The sequence below is a fragment of the Mixophyes fleayi genome, chromosome 2 (genome assembly GCF_038048845.1).
Source record: "Mixophyes fleayi isolate aMixFle1 chromosome 2, aMixFle1.hap1, whole genome shotgun sequence".
In the NCBI taxonomy this organism is placed as follows: domain Eukaryota; kingdom Metazoa; phylum Chordata; class Amphibia; order Anura; family Limnodynastidae; genus Mixophyes; species Mixophyes fleayi.
In genome coordinates, this window is record NC_134403.1 from 92,446,564 (window position 1) to 92,466,693 (window position 20,130).

The 20,130-nt window shown below is 46.2% G+C and overlaps 1 protein-coding gene across 8 annotated transcripts in view; it reads left to right on the top strand.

Annotated features, from left to right (window-relative positions):
- The window catches only part of FMNL3 (formin like 3), a 99,529-nt gene that overhangs the window by 2,123 nt on the left and 77,276 nt on the right, over nucleotides 1–20,130 (top strand). For 4 of the 8 annotated variants that reach the window (XR_012688644.1, XM_075199668.1, XM_075199667.1 and 1 more), the window contains exon 1: nucleotides 19,403–19,659. The exons of 1 other annotated variant lie outside the window; for it this stretch is intronic. Coding sequence is in view for 4 of the 7 variants with exons in the window: in XM_075199668.1 (XP_075055769.1) it covers nucleotides 19,552–19,659 (108 nt within the window). In the remaining 3 variants the exon portion in view is untranslated. Of the gene's footprint in view, nucleotides 1–19,402; nucleotides 19,660–20,130 lie in introns of those variants that run through there. 3 more of the 8 variants (XR_012688643.1, XR_012688646.1, XM_075199665.1) reach the window with 1 other exon arrangement.

Genomic DNA, 20,130 nt, shown 5'->3' on the forward strand with positions numbered 1-20,130 from the left:
ACTTGGGGCACTACTGCGGGGCATAAAATGAATTGGGGGCACTACTGTGGGGCATAGTATGAATTGGGGGTACTACTGTGGGGCATAATATGAATTGGAGGTACTACTGTGGGGCATAATATGAATTGGGGATACACCGTGAGGCTAAATTTGAATTGGGGATACTACTGTGGGGAATAATATGAATTGGGGGTACTACTGTGGGGCATAATATGAATTGGGGGTACTACTGTGTGGCATAGTATGAATTGGGAATACTACTGTGGGGCATAATATGAATTGGAGGTACTACTGTGGGGCATAATATGAATTGGGGTACTACTGGGGGGCATAATATGAATTGGGGCTACTACTATGGGGCATAGTATGAATTGGGGATACTACTGTGGGGCATAATATGAGTTGGGGTACTACTGTGGGGTATAGTATAAATTGGGGGCAATACTGTGGGGAAAAGTATGAATTGGGGGTACTAATGTGAAGCATAATATGAATTGAGGGTACTACTGTGGGGCATAATATGAATTGGGGGTACTACTGTGGGGCATAATATGAATTAGAGGTACTACTGTGTGGCATAATATGAACTGGTGCAACTTCTGTTTGGCATAGTATAAATTGGGGGCACTACCCCTCCAGCATCGAGCTACGGCACAGAATATCCTTGTCTAGGTTTCCCTGGGTGTACACCCTAATGAAATGTACTGCACAGACCAATGAATAAAATGTTTTGGATTGCACCACCTAAAATGATAGCCACACCAGTTCCATGATGGTCATGCTCACTCTGGGTTGGAAAGCCCCCTCTAGGAATCCTGCATTTGCCCCCGCTTGTGGTGTGCAATTGAAACTTGAAGTCAGTGAGGGGTAGTTTGGCCTTGTGGCACCAGTAGGAGAGGCTGACCTTGTGTGAGATCCCATAAAGCCTGGTGGAGTGGGTTCCACAGTACCCAATTGTTACGGTTTAGGAACCTTAGTCAGTATTTTTGCAGGCTTACCTAGGGCGCGGAGCAGGGCCGGACTGGGACTAAAAATCAGCCCTGGCATTTAAAGCACACAGGCCCACCTCTGTTGAAAAAAATGTGCGCGACAGTGCAGTGGCGGTGCCGCCAAGGGCGTAGCTACATTATGTTGGGGGCGTGGTCAAAATGGTGCATTGATACATACATTATAATAAAACATTACATTTATCAGACCCTCCCCATCCACATTACGCCACCCCCCCAGATACATTATGACACCCCCAGCCCACTGTACTTATCTATGCTTCTGATGCTGCTGACATTCCTGTAGAGTGAGCAGGGAAGCTCTTAGTTTCATGAGATTAATAAATCTCATGAGACTTAGAGCTCCTCGGCTTGCTCTGCAGGCTGTGTCCTGGGCGGAACTGGGAGCACAAATTCCTCCTGCTGACCAGAACTGGATTAAGGCTCGGGGGGCCCGGCACTTAAGTCATAGGGGCTCCTATAATGTAATTTGGCTATTAGACAAATTTTTGACAAATACACAGGCAATACTGTGTGCACTACTGTTAGGTGCACGCAGTTCTGCCTTAACAAGCAGTACAGTGTGAAGTAGGACATATCTCCCAACTGTTCTTGTAGTCAGACCAAATCCTGACTAAGCGGGACAGTCACCCACCAAATTCAGAACAGTTGGCAGACTGTCCTGGTCTCTCTTACCTGTCTTGTCATGGTCACCACTTGTGGCTGCTGGTGTCTTTAGATCAGTTGCTGCTTGTCTGGATCCTGGAATGTTGGATGCCCTATTAGGAGAAAAAGTACATGAGTAAATGAAATTTAGCCCTGGTGTTAAATCAATATAGCATCCACGTTTTAAAATTAGGCCTCACTGCAGCCACTCATTAAAATACTAGTATTCACATTTGATAAATAAATCTATTTCCCTCCAACTAGCCCTGACATTAAATAGCATTCCCATTTAATAAATAAAAATATTTTCCTCTCTCCAAACAACCCCAGCAAGAAATTAAATAGCATTTAAGTTTAATAAATATATCCATTTCCTACAACCACCCCAGGCATTAAATAACTCATAATCACATTTAATAAATAGACCTCATTTTCCACACACAGCCCCACATTCAATTAATAGCTCCCAAACCACCCCAGCATTAAATGAAAAATCCAATCACCCCATCTTAAATTGATAGGCCCCACTATTAAATTGCCCCTCCATCCCCCCACAAATTGAATAGCACCCAATAATTAGCCCCTACCTGCAATTCACCATTAGATTAACCAGCCTACCTCCCACATTATATTAAGACCCCCCCATCCACACATTATAGTCATACACCGATCCCCCCCACACACACACACATTATAGTCGTACGCCGGCCCCCACACACACACACACACACACACACACACACACATATTATGGTCATACACTGACCCCCCCACACACACATTATGGTCATACACTGACCCCCCACACACACATTATGGTCATACACCGGTCCCCACACACACACACATTATGGTCATACGCCGGCCCCCACACACATACAATAGTCATACCCTGTCACACACAAAACATACTATATTTTCACTGTCACACACGTACACACTATAATCATACCCTGTCACACACACATACTTTACATACCCTGGCACCCACATACTTTACATACCCTGGCACCCACATACTTTACATACCCTGGCACCCACATACTTTACATACCCTGGCACCCACATACTTTACATAATCTGGCACCCACATACTTTACATACCCTGGCACCCACATACTTTACATACCCTGGCACTCACATACTTTACATAATCTGGCACCCACATACTTTACATACCCTGGCACCCACATACTTTACATACCCTGGCACCCACATACTTTACATACCCTGGCACCCACATGCTTTACATAATCTGGCACCCACATACTTTACATACCCTGGCACCCACATACTTTACATAATCTGGCACCCACATACTTTACATACCCTGGCACCCACATACTTTACATACCCTGGCACCCACATACTTTACATACCCTGGCACCCACATACTTTACATAATCTGGCACCCACATACTTTACATACCCTGGCACCCACATACTTTACATACCCTGTCACACACACATACTTTACATACCCTGGCACCCACATACTTTACATAATCTGGCACCCACATACTTTACATACCCTGTCACACACACATACTTTACATACCCTGGCACCCACATACTTTACATACCCTGGCACCCACATACTTTACATAATCTGGCACCCACATACTTTACATACCCTGTCACACACACATACTTTACATACCCTGGCACCCACATACTTTACATACCCTGGCACCCACATACTTTACATACCCTGGCACCCACATACTTTACATAATCTGGTACATAAACTACCCCCCCTCCCTCCTTACCTTGTGCGCTCCGCGGCGCGCTGTGCAGTCTCTCCTATCACATGGGACGGCACCTATCACGTGGTGCGCGTCCCATGTGACATAGCCAGATCCATTCATAGAAGAGGAGGGGAGAAGAGGACGCGCGGCCACCAGGAAGTAAGTATACAGCCGGCCCCATTTCTCAGCGCACAGACTGTCATGCAGGAATTCTGGCATGACAGTCTGTGCGCTGAGCGATGGGGCCGGCCAGCTAGCAACCGGCCCATCTGGCCATCAGCCCTTCTGGCATTTGCCAGAAGTGCCAGATGGCCAGTCCGGCCCTGGCGCGGAGTCTAACGGCCTTCCGGTCTTCACCAAGAACCACCGCAAGGTAGGATGGGTTTTGCTGCCGAAGAACCGCAGGTCGTGGCCCCCAGGTTAGCCTACTGACGTAAGGAAAAGGTACTAAGTGATGGATAGACAGCGGAAAATATGACAGGATAGTGCAAGTAATTAAGCACACTAACCGTGAAATCCAGGGTCTGGTCGACTGGAGCGGACGCTGGTTTGGTGCACGGTATCTGTCGTATGCCTAGTACTGGAGATGAGTCCAAGGATGGTCGGATACACAGCCAGGTCGGTAAACAGGAGATGATCCAATATGCGGTGCCAGGGAGGAGTCCAGAGAATAGCTAGAAACACAGCCGAGTCGGTACACAGGGAATCAGTCCAATACACGGTGCCAGGAATAAGCCAAAGGATAGTCAGGACGCAGCCAGGTCGGTACACAGGAGTCTGAGAGAATGCAGGAGCACACAGGAAGCAGGAACACAGGGATCAGGTACACAGGGAGAGGTAGCCAGGAACAGGAAACACATTGCTCTGACACAGATAGCGTGTCAGAGCAGAGTAGATATAGAGTTTTGAATTCCCCGCCAAGGAGTCACATGACCTGCCGCTGGGAGAACCCGGAAGTGCGGGGGCGCGATCAGAGGAAAGCGCTGAACCGCCGGAGAGGACACAGCTGCCAGACATCGCCGACAGCGGGGAACAGGTAAGTTCATGACAGTACCCCCCCTTCAGGGGCGGCCTCCGGACAACCTATAAGGCTTCTGAGGGAACCTGGCATGGAATCTCTTCAACAAACTTGGAGCATAAAGATCTCGTGCAGGAATCCAAGAACGCTCCTTAGGACTTCCCAATCAACCAGGAACTGTAAGGAACCTCTGGAAATACGAGAGTTTAGAATCTCTTTAACCTTAAAATTCCTGATCTAGCGCAGAAATAGCAGCAGGAGGTTTTTTTTAGAAGAGAAAAACTTGTTAATAACAAGTGGCTTGAGAAGGGAAATGTGAAACACATTGGGAATCCTTAAGGTAGGAGGTAACTTTAATCTAAAGGCCACTGGATTGACGACCTCTAAGATCTTTAAGGGACAAATAAATCGAGGAGCGAATTTCCTAGAGGGAACCAGCAAGCGAAGAGTCTTCGTAGACAACCATACTTTGTCACCAGGGGCAAGTAATGGAGATGGTCTTCTTCTTTTGTCAAATGCTTTCTTACTGATGGCAGAGGTGTGAAGCAATTTGCGTTTGATTAGATCCCACCTACCCGAGAAGTCCAATAGAAGGGAATCAACTGCAGGAACTCCAGAAGCGGGTAGATCATTGAAGGGAGGAACTCTAGGATGAAATCCTTGGAGAGCAAAAAAGGGAGCTGTAGAGGTGGAGTCATGCGAATGATTGTTGTGAGCGAACTCTGCCCAAGGTAACAAATCGACCCAATCATCATGTTTAGCTGAAATGAAACATCTGAGGAATTTCTCCAGTTCTTGATTAGTCCTTTCAGTGAGACCATTACTTTGAGGATGATATGCAGAAGAAAAATTCAACTTAATTCCGCAGACACGAGAAAAAGCCCTCCATAATCTAGCGACGAAATGAGTTCCACGATCAGAGACAATAACATCTGGACAACCATGTAGGCGGAAAATCTCTTTGATGAAAAGTTGAACCAGAACAGGAGCAGAAGGGAGACCTTTTAATGCCACAAAATGAGCAGCCCGAGAAAGGCGATCAGTGACTACCCACACCACTGAGAAACCTCTGGAAGAGGGTAAATCTGTGATAAAATCCATAGAAAGATGACTCCAAGGTCGATCTGGAATGGGTAGAGGTTGCAGCAGACCATAGGGAGCTTGAGGAGGAACCTTGTTCTGAGCACCGGTGGAACATGCCGTCACAAACTGTCGAACGTCCGAGTGGATAGATGGCCCCCAATAATTACGGGAAATGAGTTCCAAAGTTTTCTTTATACCGGCATGACCAGAGAAATGGGAGGCATGAGCCCACTTGAGAAGTTTGGGTTGGAGATGCAGAGGAACCAAGGTCTTCCGGCGAGGAATAGTTAAACGAGTAGGAGTGGTAGTCAAGATACATTCTGGATCTCGGATGGGTCTAGAACCCTCCTCTCCTGTATCCATGGAGTTGAAGGAACGGGAGAGAGCATCTGCCTTCTTGTTCTTGGATCCTGGTCTGAAAGTAATAATCATATCGAAACTGGAGAAGAACAGGGACCATCTGGCCTGGCGAGGATTGAGGCAAGATGCAGTTTGTAAATACAACAGGTTCTTGTGATCTGTAAAAATTGTAATAGGAAACCTGGCTCCTTCCAAATGATGTCTCCAAGGCTAACTTAATGGCAAGGAGTTCCCTATCTCCTATGCCATAGTTCTTTTCGGTGGCCGAAAGTATACGAGAAAAGAAGCCACAGGGGGAAAATTTCCCAGCGGAATCCTTCTGAGACAAAATAGCTCCCAATCCGGTAGAGGATGCATCGACCTCTAGAAAGAAAGGGAAGGTAGGGTCTGGTTGATGAAGAATAGGAGCCGAGATGAAGGCTTTTTTTAGAAACGTGAAGGCTTCCACGGCCTCCGGTGGCCAGGTTTTAGTGTTGGCGGACTTCCTAGTCAAAGAGGTAATGGGTGCAATTACGAAGAAAAACCTTTGATGAAGTGCCGATAATAATTGGAGAACCCCACAAAACGCTGGATGGCCTTGAGTCCTACCGGTTGGGGCCAATCAGAAATTGCCTTTAACTTCTGGGGATCCATGCGTAATCCGGAGCCAGAAACCACGTGGCCAAGAAAAGGAAGATGCGTTTTCTCAAAGATGCACTTGTCCAAATTACAAAATGGATGATGTAAACGAAGGCGTTGAAGCACCAGGGAAACATGATGGCGATGAGTAACCATGTCAGGAGAAAATATCAGGATATCATCCAGATAAATGACAACAAATTGATACAGATTAAGTTGTAGGCACCTCTCAGGTCAAGTTTAGAAAATATCGAAGCTCCTTTGATTCTATCAAAGAGTTCTGATATCAACGGCAAGGGGTACCTGTTCTTCTTAGTCATAGCATTGAGGCCACGATAATCTATACAAGGACGTAACCCGCCGTCCTTTTTTTTTACAAAAAAGAAACCAGCCCCTGCTGGCGAGGAGGATTTCCGGATAAAACCTCTATTTAAATTCTCCTTGATATATAGGGACATGGCATCAGATTCAGGTAAAGACAAAGGAAAAACACGACCTCTAGGTGGAATCTTGTCCGGCAACAATTCAATGGCACAATCCCAGGGTCTATGGGGAGGTAACTTAGAAGCCTCCTTTTCACAAAATACGTCAGAAAAGGAATGGTAGTGAGGAGGAATACCAGAGGATGTAGTAAGAGAGGTAGAACGAGCAGTATTAGGCCTGTGAATCTTGGGAAGACAACGGGAATGGCAACCTGGGCCCCATGCAAGAACTTCAGGTCTCTGCCAATCTAAGGTAGGAGAGTGAAGTCTGAGCCAAGGAAGACCTAGAATCAGAGGATTAATAGCCTCAGGGATAACTAAAAAGGAAATCTCCTCAGTATGTAGGGCTCCGATGCATAGAGAAAGGTTAACAGTTCTTTTCCTTATGGATCCTCCAGTAATACAACTACCATCAATAGCTGGGATGGCGATAGGCGGATCCAAAGGTAGCATGGGTAGCGACAACCTCTCTACGATGTCAGCTTGTATAAAATTCCCTGCTGCCCCGGAGTCGATGAGTGCTGGAAAAGATAGTTGCTTGTCAATAAATTGCAGAAGAACTTGAATGGAAAAGCTAGAATCCACAGGAGAGGAAATAGACATACCTAACTTAGCCTCTCCAACGTCAGTTAGGTCCGGTCGTTTCCTGGCCGCTTCCCACACAGGCTCAAAACATGACCGGGTTCCCCGCAACAGAGGCATAAATGATTCTTGAATCGCCTCTCCCTTTCCTCCTGAGATAAGCGCGCTCTTCCTAACTGCATAGGCTCTTCCTCAGGTATCACCGGACTCTGGATCCGGGGAGCCAAACGAAAGGTAGATCGACGGGAACTCTCCCTCTCTTGAGAGCGCTCACGAAACCGGGTATCAATCTGGTTACACAGAGAAATCAATTCATCCAGGGAAGTAGGTAGTTCTCGACCCACTAATTCGTCCTTAATGCGGTCGGACAAGCCTTGCCAAAATGTGGCCACAAGGGCTTAGTTATTCCAACCTAGCTCAGCCGTTATGGTGCGAAATTGAAGGGCATACTGACCCAAAGTAAGAGAACCTTGGCGCAGACACAAGAACACCTGAAGCTGCGCTGGAGACACTGTAACAGATTCTGGATACTATATTACTAATCTTGATTAGCACTGGCTTACCTGAGGTGCGGAGTCTAACGATCTTCCCGGTGTTCACCAAGAACCGCCGCAAGGCGGGGTGGGCTTCGCTGCCAGGAGTCGCAGGTCGCGGTCCCCAGGTTCGCCTCAAGATGTAGTACAGCGGAGTGAAGCGGTGGTAGCGGAGTCAAACAAGCCAGGTTCGGTACACGGGTCACAAGAATAGGAGAATGGTCAGCAAGCCGGGTCGGTACACAGGGATAGGAGAGCCAGGGAAGTCAAACAGGCAGAGATCAGCACACAGGAGACACTGGAAACTGGAAGACACTGCAATCCACGAAGAGCAGGAGCCAGGAACAGGTAAGTGTTGCTCTGACACTCAGCGAGTGTCAGAGTGAGGTTTTTATACTGAAGGGGATTCAAAATCCCCGCCTCTAGGGTTGTGGTCATGTGACCGCCTCCGGGTGCGGTCACATGGTCCTGAATGCGGAAGTGCGACTGGACGGAGCGGCGGGGATCAGGTAAGTCCGTGACAGTACCCCCTGCCATAAAGGTGGACTCCGAACACCTAATAGGGTTTCAAAGGAAATTTTTTATGGAAGGATTTAAGTAGACGGGGAGCATGTAGATCAATGGCTCTTACCCATGAGCGCTCATCAGGGCCGTAACCCTTCCAATCTACCAAGAACTGTATGGCACCTTGAACTTTACGAGAATCTAGGATAGTTTTAATCTCGTATTCAACTTGATCCCGATCCACAGCAGGAGGAGGAGTTCTGGATGAGGTGGAGAATCTGTTGGTTACCAATGGTTTTAACAAGGAGACATGGAAGACATTGGGTATGCGTAAAGAGGGAGGCAGACTCAATCTAAAGGCTACGGGATTAATAATCTCAGATATAGCGAATGGGCCAATAAACTTGGGAGCAAATTTTTTACTGGGAACCTTTAAACGAATGTTCTGGGTGGATAGCCATACCCTGTCACCAACTGCAAAACTTGGAGTCATTCTTCTCCTTTTATCGTAGATTTTTTTGGAACGAGTAGTTGCTTGCTTTAAATTTGTCTTGGTTTGTTCCCAAATATCAGAGAAGTTACGAAACAGAGAGTCCACTGCTGGAACTTCAGAAGATGAGACTTGAGAGAAGGTGGGTAGTCTAGGATGGCAGCCATACAGAACAAAAAAGGGGGAGTTAGAGATGGCCTCATGGAAATGGTTGTTATGGGCGAACTCGGCCCAAGGGAGAAGGTCCACCCAGTTGTCTTGGTTACTAGAGATAAATATTCTTAGAAACTTCTCTAATTCTTGGTTGGTTCTCTCAGTAGCCCCATTGGACTGGGGATGATATGCGAAAGAAAAGTCAAGCTTAATGCCGGATTTATTGCAAAAAGACCGCCAAAATTTTGATATGAATTGTGATCCCCTATCGGAGACAATATGTTGAGGACAGCCATGGAGGCGAAATATTTCTTTAATAAAAATATCGGCTAAGGAGGAGGAAGAAGGAAGATCTTTGAGAGCAATGAAGTGGGCTGTTTTAGAGAAGCGATCCGTGACCACAAGCACTACAGTACAGGATTTGGAAGGGGGAAGGTCCGTGATAAAATCCATGGAGATCTGTGACCAAGGGTAATCAGGAATGGGTAATGGGAGCAAGCATCCATAAGGCTTTTTCCTAGAGGTCTTGTGTTGAGCACATTTGGAACAAGCAGCAACAAATCTCTTCACATCCTCCAGCAAGGAAGGCCACCAGTAGCTTCGGGACAATAAGTCCCAGGTCTTGCGAATGCCGGCATGCCCAGAGAAGAGTGAGTGATGAGCCCAGTGAAGGAGCCGGGTGCGTAGATGTGGCAAGATGAATGTTTTGCCTGGAGGACAACCCTTTTTCAGGTGTGTAGCTGCCAATACTTGACATGGATTTACAATGAATTTATTATCTTCCGAGGATTCCATGTCAGCTGGATCAAAAGAGCGAGATAAGGCGTCTGCCTTCGTATTCTTAGATCCCGAGTGAAAAGTGAAGTTGAAATCAAAGCGTTAGAAGAATAAGGACCACCTTGCTTGTCGAGGGTTTAGACATCGAGCAGTGCGTAAGTAAAGCAAATTCTTATGGTCAGTATATATGGTGATAGGAAATTGCACTCCTTCTAGTAAATGTCTCCATTCGGAGAGAGCCAACTTGATGGCCAGGAGCTCTTTGTCGCCAATCCCATAATTCCTCTCAGCAGGTAAAAAGCGACGGGAAGAGAATCCGCAGGGATGAAGTTTTCCAGAAGGACCTCGCTGTGATAGTACGGCTCCTGTGCCAACAGAAGAGGCATCTACCTCCAGGACAAAAGGACGAGAACAATCTGGCTGTTGAAGAATGGGTGCAGATGAAAAGAGAGACTTTAATAATATAAAGGCTTGGATAGCCTCAGAGGACCAAATACCAGCATCAGCAGATTTGCGGGTCAATGCTGTGATGGGAGCCACGAGAGAGACTAATTCGTCCTTAATGCGGTCGGACAAGCCTTGCCAAAATGTGGCCACAAGGGCTTCGTTATTCCAACCTAGCTCAGCCGTTATGGTGCGAAATTGAAGGGCATACTGACCCAAAGTAAGAGAACCTTGGCGCAGACACAAGAACACCTGAAGCTGCGCTGGAGACACTGTAACAGATTCTGGATACTATATTACTAATCTTGATTAGCACTGGCTTACCTGAGGTGCGGAGTCTAACGATCTTCCCGGTGTTCACCAAGAACCGCCGCAAGGCGGGGTGGGCTTCGCTGCCAGGAGTCGCAGGTCGCGGTCCCCAGGTTCGCCTCAAGATGTAGTACAGCGGAGTGAAGCGGTGGTAGCGGAGTCAAACAAGCCAGGTTCGGTACACGGGTCACAAGAATAGGAGAATGGTCAGCAAGCCGGGTCGGTACACAGGGATAGGAGAGCCAGGGAAGTCAAACAGGCAGAGATCAGTACACAGGAGACACTGGAAACTGGAAGACACTGCAATCCACGAAGAGCAGGAGCCAGGAACAGGTAAGTGTTGCTCTGACACTCAGCGAGTGTCAGAGTGAGGTTTTTATACTGAAGGGGATTCAAAATCCCCGCCTCTAGGGTTGTGGTCATGTGACCGCCTCCGGGTGCGGTCACATGGTCCTGAATGCGGAAGTGCGATTGGACGGAGCGGCGGGGATCAGGTAAGTCCGTGACAGTACCCCCTGCCATAAAGGTGGACTCCGAACACCTAATAGGGTTTCAAAGGAAATTTTTTATGGAAGGATTTAAGTAGACGGGGAGCATGTAGATCAATGGCTCTTACCCATGAGCGCTCATCAGGGCCGTAACCCTTCCAATCTACCAAGAACTGTATGGCACCTTGAACTTTACGAGAATCTAGGATAGTTTTAATCTCGTATTCAACTTGATCCCGATCCACAGCAGGAGGAGGAGTTCTGGATGAGGTGGAGAATCTGTTGGTTACCAATGGTTTTAACAAGGAGACATGGAAGACATTGGGTATGCGTAAAGAGGGAGGCAGACTCAATCTAAAGGCTACGGGATTAATAATCTCAGATATAGCGAATGGGCCAATAAACTTGGGAGCAAATTTTTTACTGGGAACCTTTAAACGAATGTTCTGGGTGGATAGCCATACCCTGTCACCAACTGCAAAACTTGGAGTCATTCTTCTCCTTTTATCGTAGATTTTTTTGGAACGAGTAGTTGCTTGCTTTAAATTTGTCTTGGTTTGTTCCCAAATATCAGAGAAGTTACGAAACAGAGAGTCCACTGCTGGAACTTCAGAAGATGAGACTTGAGAGAAGGTGGGTAGTCTAGGATGGCAGCCATACAGAACAAAAAAGGGGGAGTTAGAGATGGCCTCATGGAAATGGTTGTTATGGGCGAACTCGGCCCAAGGGAGAAGGTCCACCCAGTTGTCTTGGTTACTAGAGATAAATATTCTTAGAAACTTCTCTAATTCTTGGTTGGTTCTCTCAGTAGCCCCATTGGACTGGGGATGATATGCGAAAGAAAAGTCAAGCTTAATGCCGGATTTATTGCAAAAAGACCGCCAAAATTTTGATATGAATTGTGATCCCCTATCGGAGACAATATGTTGAGGACAGCCATGGAGGCGAAATATTTCTTTAATAAAAATATCGGCTAAGGAGGAGGAAGAAGGAAGATCTTTGAGAGCAATGAAGTGGGCTGTTTTAGAGAAGCGATCCGTGACCACAAGCACTACAGTACAGGATTTGGAAGGGGGAAGGTCCGTGATAAAATCCATGGAGATCTGTGACCAAGGGTAATCAGGAATGGGTAATGGGAGCAAGCATCCATAAGGCTTTTTCCTAGAGGTCTTGTGTTGAGCACATTTGGAACAAGCAGCAACAAATCTCTTCACATCCTCCAGCAAGGAAGGCCACCAGTAGCTTCGGGACAATAAGTCCCAGGTCTTGCGAATGCCGGCATGCCCAGAGAAGAGTGAGTGATGAGCCCAGTGAAGGAGCCGGGTGCGTAGATGTGGCAAGATGAATGTTTTGCCTGGAGGACAACCCTTTTTCAGGTGTGTAGCTGCCAATACTTGACATGGATTTACAATGAATTTATTATCTTCCGAGGATTCCATGTCAGCTGGATCAAAAGAGCGAGATAAGGCGTCTGCCTTCGTATTCTTAGATCCCGAGTGAAAAGTGAAGTTGAAATCAAAGCGTTAGAAGAATAAGGACCACCTTGCTTGTCGAGGGTTTAGACATCGAGCAGTGCGTAAGTAAAGCAAATTCTTATGGTCAGTATATATGGTGATAGGAAATTGCACTCCTTCTAGTAAATGTCTCCATTCGGAGAGAGCCAACTTGATGGCCAGGAGCTCTTTGTCGCCAATCCCATAATTCCTCTCAGCAGGTAAAAAGCGACGGGAAGAGAATCCGCAGGGATGAAGTTTTCCAGAAGGACCTCGCTGTGATAGTACGGCTCCTGTGCCAACAGAAGAGGCATCTACCTCCAGGACAAAAGGACGAGAACAATCTGGCTGTTGAAGAATGGGTGCAGATGAAAAGAGAGACTTTAATAATATAAAGGCTTGGATAGCCTCAGAGGACCAAATACCAGCATCAGCAGATTTGCGGGTCAATGCTGTGATGGGAGCCACGAGAGAGGAGTACCCCTTGATAAATTGACGATAATAGTTGGAGAATCCTAGGAAGCGTTGAGTGGCCTTAAGGCCCGAAGTTTGGGGCCAGTCAAGTATGGCTTTCAATTTTGTGGGATCCATCTGTAGACCGGTGCCCGAAATAATATATCCCAGGAAGGGAATTTGTCTCTGCTCGAAGGTGCATTTCTCCAATTTGCAAAATAACTGATTTTTTCGGATACGAGAGAGGACCTCCAATACATGAGTACGATGAGATGCTAGATCTTGAGAAAAGATGAGAATGTCGTCCAAGTAGATGACTACAGATTGGTACAAGAGGTCTTGAAACAGCTCATTCATAAAGCTCTGAAATATGGCTGGGGCATTGCATAGCCCGAAAGGCATGACCAGATATTCAAAGTGGCCGTCTCGGGTGTTAAACGCGTCTTCCATTCATCCCCCTCCTTAATGCGTATAAGGTTATACGCTCCTCTGAGGTCAAGTTTAGAAAAGATGGTGGCACCCTTAATCCGGTCAAATAATTCAGAAATCAGTGGCAGTGGATACCGATTTTTAACGGTAATGGCATTCAGGCCTCTGTAATCAATGCAAGGGCGGAGGCCCCCATCTTTCTTTTTTACGAAGAAGCCAGCCCCAGCTGGGGAGGCAGACTTGCGGATGAAGCCCCTGTTTAGATTTTCTTGGATGTACTCCTCCATAGCCTTAGACTCCGGGAGGGAAAGGGGGTAAACACGGCCCCTGGGAATGGGTTTACCAGGTATCAGATCAATGCCACAGTCCCAGATTCTGTGAGGGGGAAGTCTAGTGGCCTCTTGTTGACAAAAAACATCAGAGAAGGTTTGGTATGGCTCAGGCAGGAGAGTCACAGGAAATTCTTGGGAACGTCTGGGACTATTCGGAGGAACCACTCTCTGTAGGCAGCGAGAGAAGCAGGACTGTCCCCAGGACAATATGTGACCAGATTTCCAGTCCAAGGTGGGAGAGTGGACACGAAGCCATGGAAGTCCTAGGATGACTGGGTTGGTAGATCTCTGTATTACTAGAAAAGAAATCTTCTCCCGATGAAGTGCTCCTATCTGAAGCAGAAGAGGAATAGTGCGTACCAGGATGGACCCCTCAGGAATTCTTCCCCCATCAATGGCCATCAGAGAGATGGGTTGTTCCAAGGCTTGTGTGGGAATAGCGAATGTTTAACTACTGTGGCAGAAATGAAATTTCCTGCGGCTCCGGAATCTAGAAGAGCCGACTGCGGGAAGGTCTTTTGTCCTAACTGAAGGGAAATGGGAATAGACAGGCAATCATTACTATTGGGAACTGACTGACACTGAGAAAAGAGGCCCAACGATACAGCTCCAGAACTCGTTAGGCCCTGTCGTTTCCCGAGCGTTTGGGACAAGAACTCAGAAGATGGCCACTCTCTCCACAATATAAACACAACTTGTTCCGAAATCTCCTCTCCCCACTCTTCGGCTGATAGGCGGGTCCTCCCAAGTTGCATGGGCTCTTCAGGGGGAAGAACAGGGGTTTGGAAGTTGGGGACCAAGCGAATCATACTACGCCGCGACTGTTCCTTCTCGGAATTACGTTCCTTGAAACGCAAATCAACTTTGACACAGAGGGAGATAATGTCGTCCAAAGACGTAGGGAGTTCCTGGGATACCAACTCATCTTTGATTCGGTCTGAAAGGCCCTGCCAGAATGTAGCTACTAGGGCCTCATCGTTCCAGCGAAGTTCAGAGGCCATGGTTCTGAAGTGGACCGCATACTGCCCCACAGACTGGTTTCCCTGGCGGAGACGTAGTAAGCCGGAAGCGGCATTGGACACCCTTCCTGGCTCATCAAATATTTTCTTGAAGGTAGACAAGAAGAGGTTGAAGTTATGTAGAATGGGGTCGTCCCTCTCCCATAAGGGGGAAGCCCATGCTAAAGCTTGACCGGACAATAACGAAATCACATAGGCCACTTTCGTTTTTCCGGAGGGGAAGTTCCCAGGTAGAAGCTCGAATTGTATGGAGCATTGATTTAAAAATCCTCTGCAATTTTTAGGGTCTCCATCGAACTTGGGTGGGTTAGGTAACCGTAGCTGCGAGGAAGAAGCTGCTGCTGCGGCCTGAGGTACAGGGGCCACTGCCGGCCCAGGTGATCCACCAGCCACTAGGGTGTTCTGGACAACATCCAACCGAGTGGATAGACTATTGAGGAATTTTAAAAGTTGCTCTTAGTTAGCTTCTTGCTTATCCATCCTTCCTACTAAATGCTCCAACATATCTTTAGCTGTGGTATCCATGGTGAGAGCAAACTGTAACAGATTCTTGATACTATATTACTAATCTTGATTAGCACTGGCTTACCTGAGGTGCGGAGTCTAACGATCTCCCCGGTGTTCACCAAGAAGGGGTGGGCTTCGCTGCCAGGAGTCGCAGGTCGCGGTCTCCAGGTTCGCCTCAAGATGTAGTACAGCAGAGTGAAGCGGTGGTAGCGGAGTCAAACAAGCCGGTTCGGTACACAGGAATGGAGTCAGGCAGAATCAGAAGGCAACTCGGAGTCAACAAGCCAGGTTCTGTACACGGGTCACAAGAATAGGAGAATGGTCAGCAAGCCGGGTCGGTACACAGGGATAGGAGAGCCAGGGAAGTCAAACAGGCAGAGATCAGCACACAGGAAACACTGGAAACTGGAAGACACTGCAATCCACGAAGAGCAGGAGCCAGGAACAGGTTAGTGTTGCTCTGACACTCAGCGAGTGTCAGAGTGAGGTTTTTATACTGAAGGGGATTCAAAATCCCCGCCTCTAGGGTTGTGGTCATGTGACCGCCTCCGGGTGCGGTCACATGGTCCTGAATGCGGAAGTGCGACTGGACGGAGCGGCGGTAAGTCCGTGACAGACACGTCCTGGTTCATCAAAGATGTGTCTGAAGGTTTCCAGGAAGGTGGTCCAATTATGGAGTATAGGATCATCATGTTCCCATAGAGGAGATGCCCAGGCAAGGGCTTGACCAGATAGCAAAGAAATTATGTATGCCACTTTAGTCTTCTCTGTTGGAAAATTTCCGGGCTGCAGTTCGAACTGAATGGCACACTGGTTTAAGAAACCTCGACATTCCTTGGGATCCCCATGGAATTTAGGTGGGTTAGGAATGCTGAGTTGAGACATGGCTGGAACTATAGCGGTAGCGCTACTCTGAGAGGGAATGGGCTGCGACTGGAGCGGACGCTGGTTTGGTGCACGGTATCTGTCGTATGCCTAGTGCTGGAGATGAGTCCAAGGATGGTCGGATACACAGCCGGGTCGGTACACAGCAGATGATCCAATATGCGGTGCCAGGGAGGAGTCCAGAGAATAGCCAGAAACACAGCCGAGTCGGTACACAGGGAATCAGTCCAATACACGGTGCCAGGAATAAGCCAAAGGATAGTCAGGACGCAGCCAGGTCGGTACACAGGAGTCTGAGAGAATGCAGGAGCACACAGGAAGCAGGAACACAGGGATCAGGTACACAGGGAGAGGTAGCCAGGAACAGGAAACACATTGCTCTGACACAGATAGCGTGTCAGAGCAGAGTAGATATAGAGTTTTGAATTCCCCGCCCAGGAGTCACATGACCTGCCGCTGGGAGAACCCGGAAGTGCGGGGGCGTGATCAGAGGAAAGCGCTGAACCGCCGGAGAGGACACAGCTGCCAGACATCGCCGACAGCGCAGCGGAGCGGGGAAAAGGTAAGTTCATGACACCAATCCCACTAAAGGTTGGATAGTAATGATACCTCTTACCTTCACAAGGGCAAGAACCAAGTGAGAAGTAGTTCATGTAATATCTCCATAGGGTTCTACATTAATGCAGGCCTGTAAAGGGGAGTATGTGCCCTAATTGAAAGGGAATGCCTTTCTATATTCCTGATAACTTACAAGAGGTGTTTGATCATGCTGCACACATTAACACTGAAGTAGAAACATTGCACCAAGAATCATGAAGTTTGGTTGCTTAAGAACTAAACAAATATTTTATGGTACATTGGTATTTTTTGTGTGTTCACACGTATTCGCTCGTCAGTTTTTTTTTATCTATCTATCTATCTATCTATCTATCTATCTATCTATCATCTATCTATTTATCTATCTATCTATCTATATATCTACTTATCTATCTAGCTATCTAGCTATTTATGTATAGAAATATTTAAAGGAAAAGGAATAACAAATTGATGATTATTAGTGATAAAATTGAGTTGGCGAGTGCTCAAAATATGGGAATTTAGAAAAGGGGCTTAGTATTCATATCTACATGAGTTAAAGTGATTTCTGTAAGTGTGATGATAACATTGATACATATGATTTAAAGAAATGATATTGTTGTCTAAGAAATTATTATTATTTAGATATGCTATCTGTAGAAATTGAAGAACAGACCTGTTATATTCAACATGTTCGAGTTAAGTTCAAATCCTGATATATATGAGACTTGTGTTATTATCCAAAAGAAAGAAATGCGGACTGAAAAGAGAACCATTGTTTATCTAAATCTTATTGTGCACCAGACATGTTTTATATTTCTTTCTTTCTTTCATTGTTCCAGGCTATAGAAGTAATACTAATCTTTTAGAGGAGTATATAGTGTTCTGAACTTGCATGGTAAAGCTATGCTAGTGTGAATGCTCTCTCTGATATGTATCTAATTCATAAATAAATGTAACCATGGTGGTTCTCTTGTAGCCTGCGGATCTTGATTTCTTCCACAATTATGAGGTTTGTGATCAGTGTCAGGCTGGTTACACACTAAATTATTGTGCCAATCACATGATAAATGACCGTTATGACCGTTATCCCATTAATGTGTACACTTCCACAGTCATGTTTTATCTGTCCAAAGCACATTGTATCAATTGATTCTGTTTTTGAAATGGATTAAAAATTTCTGTAAACGATGGAACAATGTCGGGCAAATGTGTAAGTGTGTATGCACTCACGACCAGCAGTATGTAGACAGATCTCTATAGAGTGAGAGTCACGATCCTTTCGGCCAATGGTTATGACAGATGAAGAGCACAGATCTGAAGGTAAGTCTTGTAAAACATGGATAATGTGCATCCTGATTGGGACTTTCAGTCGTAGGTAAAATTGTTCACAATGTCGCATTTGGAGAAATTTTCTGTAGTGTGTACCCAGCCTAACAGTTGTTTGGGCTCTGAGAAAAAAGTAATGAAACATCTTAGAAAAGCAATCTGCCGTTACCCAGATAACTGTGAAATCATTGTAAGATTACTAACAATGCCCATGTCCATGGCTTAGTTGAAAGAAGAAGAGGAAGAAGTGGGCGTTTGTCAAGGATTCTTATTTTAGTTGCAAATAAAGACAAGCATACTGGTTAGTCTGACATTGCCTGCGACAGCTCTAGTTCTGACACAAAAAAGAAGCAATAAAACAATAAACAACAATTGAATAAGTCTGAGATAAGTTAAAAGTGGCATACATCTTAAGAAATATGCACCTGCTAATAAAATAAATGCCATTATAATAACTATATGGTTACTATCCTGATATTTTTGTTTAATGTTCTGTATGGTTCTACCCTGTATGATCTACTGTCTCTACGGCGCTGCAGATACCTTACGGCGCCCTATAAATAAAGATATAATAAAAATAATAATAATAATAATAATAATAATTCTTAGAAATCCAATGAAGCTAGAAGTAAAAAATAACCCTAACAGTGAGCAAAGATAATCTGCACATAAGACACCAGGGGGTAAATGTATCAAGCTGAGAGTTTTCCAGCGGGTTGGAAAAACTGACAGCTAGAATCTGATTGGTTGCTATAGGCAACATCTCCACTTTTCAAACCCGATTAAAAACTCTCAGCTTGATAAATACATTTACCCCCTGATTTTAATTAACTAGAAGAAAGTAATTGTATGGAAGAATGCTATTACCACCTTTTTGTCTTAAGAATATTAAATATAACTGTTAATTAAATGGTCTGCCGAAGACTGCTCCATACTGAAACAACTGTTGCAACCTTCCTAATACTGTATAACAGATGTCCGCTACGTGTAATCGTGTGCTGGTAATCGCATAACAGCAGAGGGCGCTGTGTGACTGGAATTCCTGAGTCATCCTTTCATCCAATGAGAAGAGCCTGTATCTCCCAGTATACCAATAGACGGAGTTATGAGGGCGTGGCTTGGATTGTGCGGCTGGGGTGAATGGAGCTGAGTTTAGTGTGGGCTCCGAGGCGTCACTCGCTAGTACAAAGGATGGGTCCCGGTGACTTTCTGCTGGAGTAGCGGGGGCGCGCACGGGAGGAGGGGGGACACCCGGCTTTTGGGTTGCGGTATATCGGGGCTCCAGAGATGGGAAACGTGGAGAGTGCGGGGGGAACCCCGGGGACCCCTTTATTGCCGCTGAAAGTCCCGATGCCGGAGCCGGGTGAACTAGAGGAGAGATTTGCACTAGTCTTGGTGAGTTTAAAAGTTAATTTGCTTTCGCACTGTTACAGAGGGATGAGAATGACTTGGAGCCTTGTGCTCCACAATGTGGGATGTGCGTGGAAGATTGGCTGCTGTGTACTAGGAATGATGGGGTATTGTGGAAATAAGGGATAGAGTGCAGTATACCATGAAATGTGGTGTTATAGAGGAGTGGCTTATGTGTGGACAGTACTCTTCATTCTGTACTCATAAGTAAGAGTTTTGTATTGTCTTCACCCAAATGTACCACTCCATGTGGACTGTGCCCTACAACCAGAACTTTTGTTGTTATTGTTGTTATAGGAGTGAGATGTGGCCCAAAGTCAGGGTGGGATATGCCTAATTGTGGGACATGCCTGGGGGTAAGGGCTGAGGGTGGGATATGCTTGTAGGTAGGATATGTCTAAGGGTGGGATATTCCAAATTGTGGGAAATGTAAGAGTATAGGATATGCCTGTGGGT